The 12,515-nt window shown below is 34.5% G+C and overlaps 1 protein-coding gene across 1 annotated transcript; it reads left to right on the top strand.

The window, feature by feature from the left end:
* Window positions 1-7,489: 7,489 nt before the first annotated feature.
* On the top strand, window positions 7,490-8,312 carry LAESUDRAFT_757212 (uncharacterized protein; the record flags this gene model as incomplete). Its single annotated transcript, XM_040912276.1, has 2 exons — window positions 7,490-7,585; window positions 8,073-8,312. 2 exons carry the CDS (start codon window positions 7,490-7,492, stop codon window positions 8,310-8,312), a joined length of 336 nt encoding a protein of 111 aa, XP_040766783.1.
* Between the last annotated feature and the right edge of the window lie 4,203 nt (window positions 8,313-12,515).

Here is a 12,515-nt window from a genome sequence, read left to right as displayed (position 1 = left end):
AATATGTGGTGTAGACTATCACTTGACCTCTACACATCTCACCGCAGACATGATGGCATTTGCAACTATGGTATATGCTGAGTCAGTCTTTTGCCTTTGTAAGTGATATTTGCAACAGTGTCATTTTGTATCTCAGATTGTGAAAATGCAACAGGTTATTCAGTGATCACAGATTAGTTTGAAAACTTTTGGAATATGCAAGCATCATGCATATTTGAACAATATGTCAAAATTTAGCATCATGAAATTTGAGTTGCAAATTATACATATTAGATGACATTTGCAAGTCCGACAGATGAAGATGCAAAGGGTAGATTCAGTCAAGGAGGCCTATATTCAACATTCCGTAGCAGAAATTTACATGAACACATGCAACACCATCACTTCAGTCTGGTACAAGGTGTGAGATGTATTGATTCTAATGTTGAATATAGACCTCCTTGACTGAATCTACCCTTTGCATCTTCATCTGCCGGACTTGCAAATGTCATCTAATACGTATAATTTGCAACTCAAATTTTACAGTGCTAAATTTTGACATATTGTTTAAATATGCACAATGCTTGCATATCTTAAAATGTTTGTAACTAATCTGTGATCACTGAATAACCTGTTGCATTTTCACAATCTGAGATACGAAATGACACCATTGCAAATATCACTTACAACGGCAAAAGACTAACTCAGCATATGCCATAGTTGCAAATGCCATCATGTCTGCGGTGTCTGTGGTGTGGGATTCAGGTGAAGCACGTGATGCCTTGTGGTGTGTGAGATGTCATGTGAGGACATGTAATAAAGAAATACTGTGACAGATTGACAGAAAACTTATTGCTCATCTCATCTACATACACCTGAAATGAACCTTAGAATAGATAATCTTTTCGTGCATAGCATACAGTGTAACAGTAGGCCAATTATACATCAGCAAGTTTCAATCGCAGATGTGCAAGGCTATATCATAATTTCAGATAAGAGAATTGAAAATATTTTCAGATGAAAATACAAGGACATTTATAATTACTTATTATATATGACAGATGCCACTTCACTACATGTCACATCAATTGTGAAGGAGTCATCTGACTTTAAAAGTCTCAACTTATTCTTGAACTATGAATGAGTTCACATTTATGTCTCAGACTATGATCACACAGTAAGCAGCTACAGAACTTAGAGCTCACCTTTAAATGATACTATACTTGCTAAGGTTACTGCATGCTTATCAGCAATGATCATGGCATGATTATTGAGAAAGAGAGGCAGCAGTATTAGAAATATTACAAAATATGATATGAGTATCTTCTAAAATCTCTTAAAGTGTGCAATATTAATTTCATTTAAATTATTCAGTCTAAAGAGGACTTCAAAATAAAGAAAATGCCAGTTATTGAATATGTTAAATTTTTTATAAAATGCACATAGTTGCTAGATTTATATATTTGAAGAAAAAGATGTTTTAACTTTAGTATAGCTTCATATGCTCTAAGATCAAAAAGAAATGTGACAAGAATAACAGATTCTGCAAAAAATGAGTGTCACTCTTTTCAAAAAAAATCCAATCAGCTTATTATAAGTGACATTAAATGTAGTTATCTCAGGTCATGCTATAAAAGGGCCATTTGAGCTCTCAACATTTTGTAAAGCAATTATAAAATTTACATCTGTATCACTAGATAAAGCTGAATATACTGCTCAATGTCAGTAATTGACTGCAGTTTGAAAGTTATTGAAGATAATGACATCACACATCAGTCAGACGATCATGTCAGGGTTGTGCCTAAAGTTAACAAAATAAATGATGTCACTGCAAATCTTTAGCATCAGAAGAAAACTCATTAAAGAGTGATATGTCTAAGATGTTGCTTTTCCTCGACACAAAAGGTTGAATATTACTGTCATCACTGAAAATCAAGCTTAAGTTAGACTTCTTAAAATTAAACACTAACACATGCAATAATTATAATACAATGCATGATGTGTAACTCAAGCAGGATACTGAAGAGTCAAGCCAGACTCTATAGCAGCTGATCATCCATTTCTCTGCATCTTAAGAGGACTGTGTAGGTTCTGCACCCCTTTTAACATAATAATAAATTATAATAACATGTCATGCATTTTTATATTCTGAGTTCTCATTGTAATTGCATAACATGCTTATGTATAAAATTAATTTTGACATTCTTATAATAAACACACAATATGAGCATGTTTTACTTAGAATCTCACTAGATGAATTAATCAGTATTTTAAGATGAAAGATGATAAAGGTATTGAAGAAAAGGTTTAAAATATTTAAGCATATTCACTGTTAATTTGTTAATAAGATTATTTATTAATAATTATTTTTCCAATCATTATATAATTTTTTAGATAAGGTTTTGATGAATGTTTTTGAATCTTCTTTACTTTTTTTATTATTAAAGATGATGAATATATTGTGACTGTGTCACATCTTTGTTATCATATACTAAGCTACCACTAAGATATGAAGATTAATACTCAGATTTATATATTGGTACTATACTATGATTAGGAGGATGATACCAAGATTCTAATGCTAGCGATATGCTAGTACTAAGGTCTGAAGGTTAGTATTATGCTATGCTGTACAAGTATAAAGCTAGTATTAAGATCTACAAGATCTAAATGTTAGTTATATGCTAATACACGGCAGACATAATGTGATTTATTAATGTGAGGAATTGTGTGTGAATGTTGACTGATTTCTTACACATGTGACAAACATTTGCAACTATGGCATTTCATGTTGAAAATGTTTCACTTTGGCTGTGAATGTGCACTATTTGCTGTTTAAATGCTAAATTGACAAAGCTTTGTCATAAATGTAAAACATCAGCTGACATTCTCACACAATTTTCCACATTGATAAACTGTGTCATGTCTGCCATGATACTATGTTAGTACTAAGGTGCAAATGTTTAATACTACACTAGTGCTATGCTAGTATCAAGCTAGTACTAAGGTCTGAAGGTTAGTACTGTATCAGTGCTAAGATTTAAACATTGGCACTAAGATTTGAACCTGAGTATTAACCTTCATATTCTAGCACTGGTTTAGTGTAGAATGATAATGATGTGACATGGTCACAATATATTCATCATCTTCAACAAGAAAAGAATCAAAAAGAATCTAAAATGTTTTATCTCAATTTTGTATAAAAGATTATAAAATAATAAAAACAATTGCTAATATTACATTTAATCTCTTTTTTAATCTTTTGAACATCTCTGACAGAAAAAGGTGTTAAAAACATTTTGAACAAATTAACAGTAAATATGCTGAAAAATCTGAACTTTTTCTTTAATGTATTTGTTATCTTTCATTTTTAGTTATTAATTGCTTCACCTGATGTTCAGAATAAAGCCTATAGCTCCATAATCAATACCTCACAGTACCTCTACTATATCATCTAAATTGAATATACTTTTGAGGGTACTTGATAGCACAATTGTTATCATAGATGAATTGTAATTAGATTGTGATAATTTTTTATTATACTATCAATAATTCTTTCAATGTTATATAATTTCTTATTTATCACTCTTAAATTATTGTTTGCTTCATCCATGAAAGATAATAAATGAATGTTTGAAGCTTTTCAGCATCATCGCTTTCAATTTCTAATAAAATAACTTAAGATACTTTTCACATTTTTATATTAAAAATGATAAAAAGATTGAAAGCAGATTGGATGAAATAATTACTTTCTGTTATTTTTCATTCTTTTCTGTCAAATATAATAAATATATTTGATCATGTCACTCTTGTTATCCTATACTTATCTATTACTAATGTATGGAGGTTTATATGCAGATCCATATGCTATCACTATACCAGTACTATGATCAGAAGAATAATACTAATGTTTAACATTAGCAATATGCTGATACTAAGCTAATTAGTTATCAATTGTTAATATAATGCTAATATCATACTAGCACTAAGGTCTCAAAGGTCACTACTATGTCACTACTAAGTCAGTACTAAGGTTCAAATGTTAATAGAATGCCAGTACTAAAGCCTCAGGAGTCTTACTATGCTAGTATCAAGCAAGTGCTAAGATTTTAGAGTTAATACTGTGCTAGTATCAACATCTGAAGGTTAATACCAGCATAATACTCACATAGTGCTAGCATAGTACTAACATTTGCACCTAAGTATTAACCTTTATATCCTAGTACTCACTTAGTGTAAGATGATCATAATGTGACATGATCACATTATAACACAAGGTTGAAACAATCAATAATTTGAGATGAAAGATAGCAAAGATATTGAAGAAAAAGTTCAAAAAGTTTGAGCATCTTTTCTTGTCAGAGATGATAGAAAGACTGGAGAGAGATTTGAGGAAATGATAGCAATTATTTTTGAATTATTTTTGATCTTCAAAAAAAGTTATAAAAAAAGTTTTAAAGTTTTAAATTCTTTTCTTGTTAAAGATAATGAATACATTGTGATCATGTCACATTATTATCATTCTATACTAAGTCAGTAATAGAATATGAAGGTTAATACTCAGGCTCAAATGGTATTACTAGCATTTAAATCTTAGCACTGGCATATCACCAGCATAGTACTAGTTTATTACTACTTTCTGACACCTTAATGCTAGCATAGTACTATTTTCAGACCTTAGCACTAACCCTCAGATCTTAGTACTAGCTTAGTACTAGTATATTGATAACATTAGAATTCTAATTTTTTTCTAACTATAGCACTAGCATAGTGCTAACATGTAATTCTAAGTGTTAACTTTTATATCTTAGCTCTAGCTTTGTATATGATCACATGACACAGTCGCAATATGTTCATCATCCTAGACAAATAAAGAGTGAAAACATTTAGAACATTTATTATAACTTTATATAAAAGATTATAAATAATAAAAATAAAAATAAAAATAAATATTCATTCAATCTTCTCTGAAATCTTCTCTGAATATTTTTGTCATCTTTTATAAGAAAAAATGTCACAAATATTTGACTTTATTTTTCATCAATTGATAGTAAAGATGTTAAAGAATTTGAACTTTTTCTTTAACATTTTTATTATTTTCATCGTATAGTATTGATTGCTTCACTCAGTGTATTAAGGCAGATGATTATACAGTCACCTGTCACTGGGTGAAACAATCAATAATTTGAGCTAAAAGATAATGAAAATATTTACAAAGAGTTTAAACCTTTTTATCATCTTTACTGTCAATTTGTGATAAAAGGATTCAAAATATTAATAATGTGTACTGAAGTCATATCCATGTTGCATGTATATGTCAGTCACCAGCATTTCATCATTGTCAAGATATATGGTATCACACAGGCCACAACAAAGGTGAGTTTGATGCCAGTCCATGCTGTAGGTGAGATCAGCACTGACAAAGTTTCAGAACAAGCTTCTCAATGTCAGTGTAATGGAACACAGTGCAGTGGTCTCAGAGCTTCTGCATATGGTGACAATGCCATGATCCATTTGCAAGTGAGTGACTTGTGCAATTTCATCTGAGCATTGTCTAGGGTTAAGAAGACTGTAATCTTGTAAGACATGTAAAAATGTGGCATGTTGAGAATTGATGAGGTAAGCCATGGCCACATCTCACTGAGAATAAGGAACACTAATTTGAAATATATTAGATCACCAGGTTGCATGTCAATTGAAGAATTTCATTGCACCTGTTTTAAAGATAACACTGTTTGTGGTGCACAGAAATTGCTAAAATGAATGTACATTGCCAATGCTGATCAGAGTGGTCTACCTGAAGGATGTTAATAGCACTGTTAAGATGACCCTGTGCATCTGTTTGTTCAGTGAGTGATATAAGAGTAATGTCCACATTGGGATAGTTACAGATCTTAAACAGAATGTTTCTGCCACTTGATTTCATACAGTCATTAATCATTGCAGTGGCAGAAACAATATTTGATACTTATGTACATTAGAAGAGCAGCAGCATCATGTACCATCATTTTGATGGTATGAAGAATGGTGCAGAAGTAAAACAAATGTTAAAGAGGTTAAATTCTATATACATAGATAGATAAGTGACATCTACTGCAGAAGTAATTCTGCATGAGGGGTGCACATTGGCTATCATTGAAGGTTCACAGCAAATCATATGTCATAAAAGAAGAAAGAGAAGTAAGTAAAACATGGCTTCTGCTCACCACATTCTAATGGTGATGTCAATGACTTTACAACTGGTGTCTAATATTGCAAAGCTCATATCTGAAGCATTTATACAGTTGCTTGCTTGAGACTTAGCAGAAGACAAATGTGAGACATTTCAATAACATCATATAATCAGCTGTGAAGTGCACACATTGACATATATATAGTCAGATGTGTATGTTCTTAACATTCTCCATTGAAGAGTGGACATTCTATGTGATCACTCATTAATCACAAGATAAACTACAGTGGCTTGATATTAACTTTGTCAGGCTCAAAACAAGAATTCTGTTCTGGTGGTCTGAGCCTTTTATCATGTTCATGTTCAGCATCATCATTAGCACAGATATTCATAAAGATAAAGGGCTCACGAGAATGTTGTTTATGCCAATGCACAAAAGTGGGACATGTGCAATGGCTAAAGTGATGAAACTTGACATCTTATATAGGAATATTCAATGTGACAAGAAACAACATTTTAATGAAAGTGGCAAATCTTTCTCAGGTCACTTCAGTGAGATAGTATGCAGGAACAATCAGCCCTGTCATTTTTAAGGCTTGCTGGTGTTGATGTGTTATACAGCAGTCCATGAACAAATAAATATAGTAGCAAAAGAGTATACTTTTTGATTGCAAGGCATGTATACAGTATACTGTACAAATCAGAAAATTAAATGGATATAGCTCAGCCCTCATACTTTTTGATGCACCCTCCCAGATAGGGAACTGATATGTACATATATTGATTTGCATATGCCAGACTAGTACCAAGTCACCATGCTCGAAATCAAAATTCTGAACTTTAGCAGAGTGATCAATTTTGCCCCTGTGAGAGAGAGTGAGAGAAGTGTTAATGAAATTAAATAATGTGAATGTCGAGCTCATAAACACAATGAAAGATGATTGCATCTCAGTTGTTGTCAATCTTTATGAAAATATCAGTGTCTAATGTAATACTGGATCAGACTATGCAGTTATTTATAAACAAATGGATCTTGAACTGCAACCACCATCATCTATGCAAGTGTCTATGGTGCCTGCCAGGCTTTCATCCTCCCTATCCTCTTCCTCTGTGCTCTATGAATTCAAACTTGCCCTCTAACAGATTACTGACAAATCTCACCTTGCTGGCTCACCAGCAGGGAAGATGGTGGTTGACTTGAAACTTACCCTTTAGGTAATCAATGCCATATCTGGCTGGTTTTCTGACCTCAACTCTGCTAACCCTTTTTTGGCCTTCATGCTGGCCAATGTGGCCCTTCATGACACTCTGGCATCCTGACTTCAGACCCCTACCCTCATGCCACCTCCTCAGACTGCAGTCGATGACATTGCCACTGTCATTGCTGCCCTCTACAATAATTTGAAAATCCAGCTCACAGCCCTCGAGACATGTGTAAGTTGGGGCTTTGCTGTGCTGGCTTCCTCCAGTTGCAACACCTCAGAAAAAGGTTGCCAAGGGGCAGTCTTATGCAGTGGCATCCATTCCCTCACATCTAATTCCTCCTGTGCATGCTCTGAACCCTCCCCAACTGCCTCTAAGGCCTCTGCACCTAAGAAGCATGCATCTGCATTGATACAGTATGTGGTTTAGTTCTCAGGTCATATTTCTGAATATCTCATCTCTGCCACCCCCTCTGCCATCCTCAGTGACATTAATCATGCCCTGATCATAATCTTCACTGCTGAAGGGCTCACTGCACTCGTGACATATCCAAAGTTTCTTCTTCAACCTTCTTTTGAATTTTTCACCTAACACATCTCACCTTCACATTGATGCCCACCTCCCCACTATTTAATCTGCCCTGAAACTCAGCCACATTGACTCCATTGTCAGAGATAGCAAGCGGTCCTGAGTTCTCATTGACAATATCTACATATAGACCAGCTCTAGTGCAGCAGTTCACTCTCCTTTTGCTCTGGCAGAGGAGCTTAGCAAGAATCTGGTCATCAAGTGCCTTTCTATCACCCAACCTCCATGCTCGACACATCAACCTGAACTCATTGATGATGCTCACTCATCTGTTGCCCTTGAATTTGAGGACCCAGATGGCTCTGCTCTAGCCACTCTCCTTCACACCTCCCTCTTCACTTTTGGTGCTCCTGTCACTATGTTGCACTAGTATAAGAAGCTGCACCTCTGACAGTGTACAAGATGCTGGGCCTACAGCCACCTATTCACAGAGTGTAGCCAACCACTCTGATGCCATGTGTGCACTGGCTGTCATCATGAAGACTCACATCAATTACAATGCACCTCATGCATGAAGGAGAATTGCACTGCCTCTGATCCTTGCCTGCACTCATGATGTGTCAGCTGTCATGATCTCTATCATGTGGACTCCATTGCATGCCCCAAGCAGGCAGAGTATAGAATCCTCGATGTCCTCAATGGCACTGCTGGCATAGGCTCAAGCAGTCTTTCTCCCACTGATCAACCTTTTGAAGAGCATGGTGACAATATGGACGTCAACATGTAGTCTACCTTACTTAGTGTGACCCACCTTGCCTCCATGACCTTTCCTGCCCTAAGTACACATATGCTCAGGGCCTTTCATTAGTTATATTAATGGGTCACTGATGTTGATGTCAGACAGGACATGAAAGATCAGTGTGTATCTGTGCTTCAAAGAGGTATATACTGTACAAAGTTTACAGAAATGTATAGAGCACAACATGCTGTTCTCCTGACAATAATGTGAATAAAATAGTGAATGCATGAGTGAGTGACCATTTACTGATGGTGGGCTTTCTTGCATTCTGATCAACTCGCTGCTAAGTGCAAGGCCTGAAAACATCGCCCTTTATCATTCTTTATCCTGTTTTTTTTTTGGCTCTCTGATTTGGAGTGTTTCACTGAAGCCACACTTGTTCAAGCCCTTACTGGACATGAGCACATTGGTATCTATCTTTTCTCTCATTTCATTGCCCAATCCCATTGCACCTGCAGGCTCAAATTCACTAACACCTGCAGTTACATCCTGCCCTGCTATTCACTACACGCACATGTGCATTGACTGCTTTTTCACACTGACTAGCTTATTGATAAGCCATGGTGATGTCTGTGAAGCCACTCAGATGGCCTTTCTTCATATTGCTACTGCCTACACCTCTGCATCCCTTGCTTCTGTGAATCTGAGCTAGGAGCATGCCAGTCTTTTTAGACTAGCACACACACTTGTTTGCCCTTCCTTGTATCTTCTCTATCATGTGAACTGCGCAGAGTGCAGTATACAACGGAGTGTACAACATAAATAATAGCAGTCAAAAGAACATATATATGATGCTGTCAAGCATCCTGCTTCATGAAAGATGAGTTTTAAAATGGTTAAATGCAACAAAGAAGTCATCTTTTCTTGTTAAAGATGATGAAAAAATGAGAAAAAGATTAGAGGACATATTAGCCATCATTTTTCAATCATTTTACAATCTTTTAGACAAAGTGATTATAAAACATTTTGATATCTTTTTTTATTGTTTTTTTATCAAAGATGATGAACATATTGTGATCATGTCCCATTATTATCATTCTACACTAAGCCAATATCAGAATGTAAAGGTTGATACTCAGATCTAAATATCAGTATCACATTTGAAAACTTCAGACTAGCACAGTACTGACATTTAAATCTTAACACTAATCTTCAGACCTTAGTACTAGCATGATAGTAATATAATAATAGTACAATACTAACCTGATACTAGCAATTAAATCTTCATATTACTATCATAGTACTAGCAATTAGATCTTAACACTAGCAAAGTACTAACATTTGAACCTTAGTACTCATTTTTAGATCTGAGTACTAGCATAGTATCATTCTTCAAATCTTAATACTAATCTCCAAACCTTAATACCAGCACAGTACTAGCATGATACTAACATTTAAAGCTTAGTATTAGCATACTGCTAACATTAGAATCTTAGTATTATCTTCTGACCATAGTAATAGTATAATGCTAACATATAAACCTGAGTATCAACCTTCATACCTCAGTACTAGCTTTGTATATAAAGTCAAGTCCTAATATTTTCAAAGTCTTTGTTCAAAAGAGACTGAAATTTGTATTTAAAACTTTTTATATAATTTTATGTAAATAATTATAAAATGATTGAAAAAGTGATTATTAATATTTCATTCAATCTTCTTTCAATATTTTATCATCTTTTACAACAAAAGATGTTAAAAATAATTTAAATTTCTTTTATCATAAATTGTTAAAAGAGATGGTAAAAAGATCTAAACTTTTTCTTCAATATCACTGGGTGAAGCAATCAATAATTTGAGGTAAAAGATGATAAAAGTATTGAGGAAAAAGTTCAAATTTTTCAAGCATCTTCACTGTCAATTTGTGATAAAAGTATCTATAATATTTTTAACATTTTTTGTTGTGAAAGATGATGAAAAGATTGAAAGGAGATTGGATGAAATATTAATAATCATTTCTTCAATCATTGTATCATTTTTCATACAAAACTATGATGAAAAGTTTCAAAATTTTTTTCACTTTTTTTAGATCAAAGATGATGAAATTACGATTTCTGAGATACGAAGAAAGAGTTTGAACAGGACTGGGCACTTAGGGTGTCTATATAGCATTTTCTTATTCCCATGAGATACTTAAGCAAAGCGTGAAACAGTGGACCATTACAAAGTGGTTTCATTTTCTGCCCCTGTCCTGAGGTTAGGAGAGGGGCATTTCTTCAAAATGTTCTTACTGCATAACATTTTGTTGTTACTGCTGTTTGTTATCTTTTCTAATGAACATACAAGCCGGAGTTTGAACCTGCATAACACAGCTGATCCAAATAGATGCAAATATTCAGAGCCAATCACTGCATTGAATTTGCTAGAGTTAATGCCTGAAGGGCTGATGACTTCAAAGCTGTTCAAACCATTGTATTCAATAGCTTGAAAGTGATTCAAACCACGGCTTTCAATGGCTTCAAAGTGGTTCAAACCACAGCATTCACCATTTTGTGATCTACAATGAATGATTTAACGTTTTTCGGACTTATTATAGTCTCTACTTGAATAATAAGAATAGATCTCTACATTTTATTGCTCTACACTTCAACTTCTTCATTCTGAGCATACACAAATAAGTCCTATTGGTGCAATTGAAGTTTTCCGCATCAGAGTAGATTGATTGGCCTTATTTGGCTTTAGTGGCTAAGCCACAGCTCTTGGTGTGGCTAATGACTTTCTAAGCTGGCTACATATGCTTTTATTGCTCAGAAAATGTGCAGAAGCAAGACTAAAGGCTTAATAGAGTGTACAAATAGTTTGTGCACAGCTTCAACAATGCATTTTTACAGTAACACTCAAAGCTGCTGTGACTAAAGTGAAAACCCTTTCCGTGCTTAGATATCAGTGATAACTTGAAACCTTGCAATGCACAATGGAGTATACTGTATCCTCATAACTCACTCCATATGCTGTTTCTTCATTTCATCTATACAAGCAGAATAGTTTATGCAATCTGAGTTTTCAGCCACTGTGGTAAAATTGATTGCTCTTATTTGCCTTTAGTGGCTGAGCCACAGCTTCAAGTGTGGCTGATGGTTTCTTGAGGGTGTTACATATGTTTTTATTGCCTGAGAAATGCATAGCAGAAGGGAAAGATGATCAAAGGCTTCATAGAACATATTGAAGTATATAAATGATTTATGCACAGCTTTAACAATGCATTTCTACAATAACACTCAGTGCTGCTGTGGCTGAACTGTAAAACCTTAGCAGGCTTGGACATTGTTGACACTTTGATACCTAAACATGCATTATAGAGTATACTGCATGCTCATGCTTAACTTTGTAATGCTATTCTCATTTCATCTAGACAAGCAGAATAGGTAAGACAATCTGAGTCTTCAGCCACCATGGTAAAATGTTAAAAATTCTGATCCATATCTCAACTTTTTATAATGTTTGACCACATGGATAATACATAGTACATGACATATCTTCATGCCCTGCAATGAGAACAACATGCAGATTATTTTCTGGCTCAAAAAAGCGAAGATTTGAGGCTACAGGATGTCAGCCATCTAAATTCCCACACTTTAAGTTGTCACAATGCGCAAATAAGACCATATTATGATGTTTGTCGTTAATGCAACTAGCTAGTTGCCCGAATGATAGATGTCATAGCTTGGCATTGTGCACACAATACTTTGAGCTAATCTCAATTCCATTCCTCTAAAATTGAAAGATCTTCTTCCTGAGGTTCTGGAGCCTCAGAACATCATGCTTTTAGGCCAAAAAATGTTATTTTTGCTGATGCACATAGAGCGCTGGGTTTGAATCGGAGTTTGAATCTGAAAG

Source organism: Laetiporus sulphureus, assembly GCF_001632365.1.
Source record: "Laetiporus sulphureus 93-53 unplaced genomic scaffold LAESUscaffold_9, whole genome shotgun sequence".
Taxonomy (NCBI): domain Eukaryota; kingdom Fungi; phylum Basidiomycota; class Agaricomycetes; order Polyporales; family Laetiporaceae; genus Laetiporus; species Laetiporus sulphureus.
This window is presented reverse-complemented; position numbering and strand designations above follow the sequence as displayed.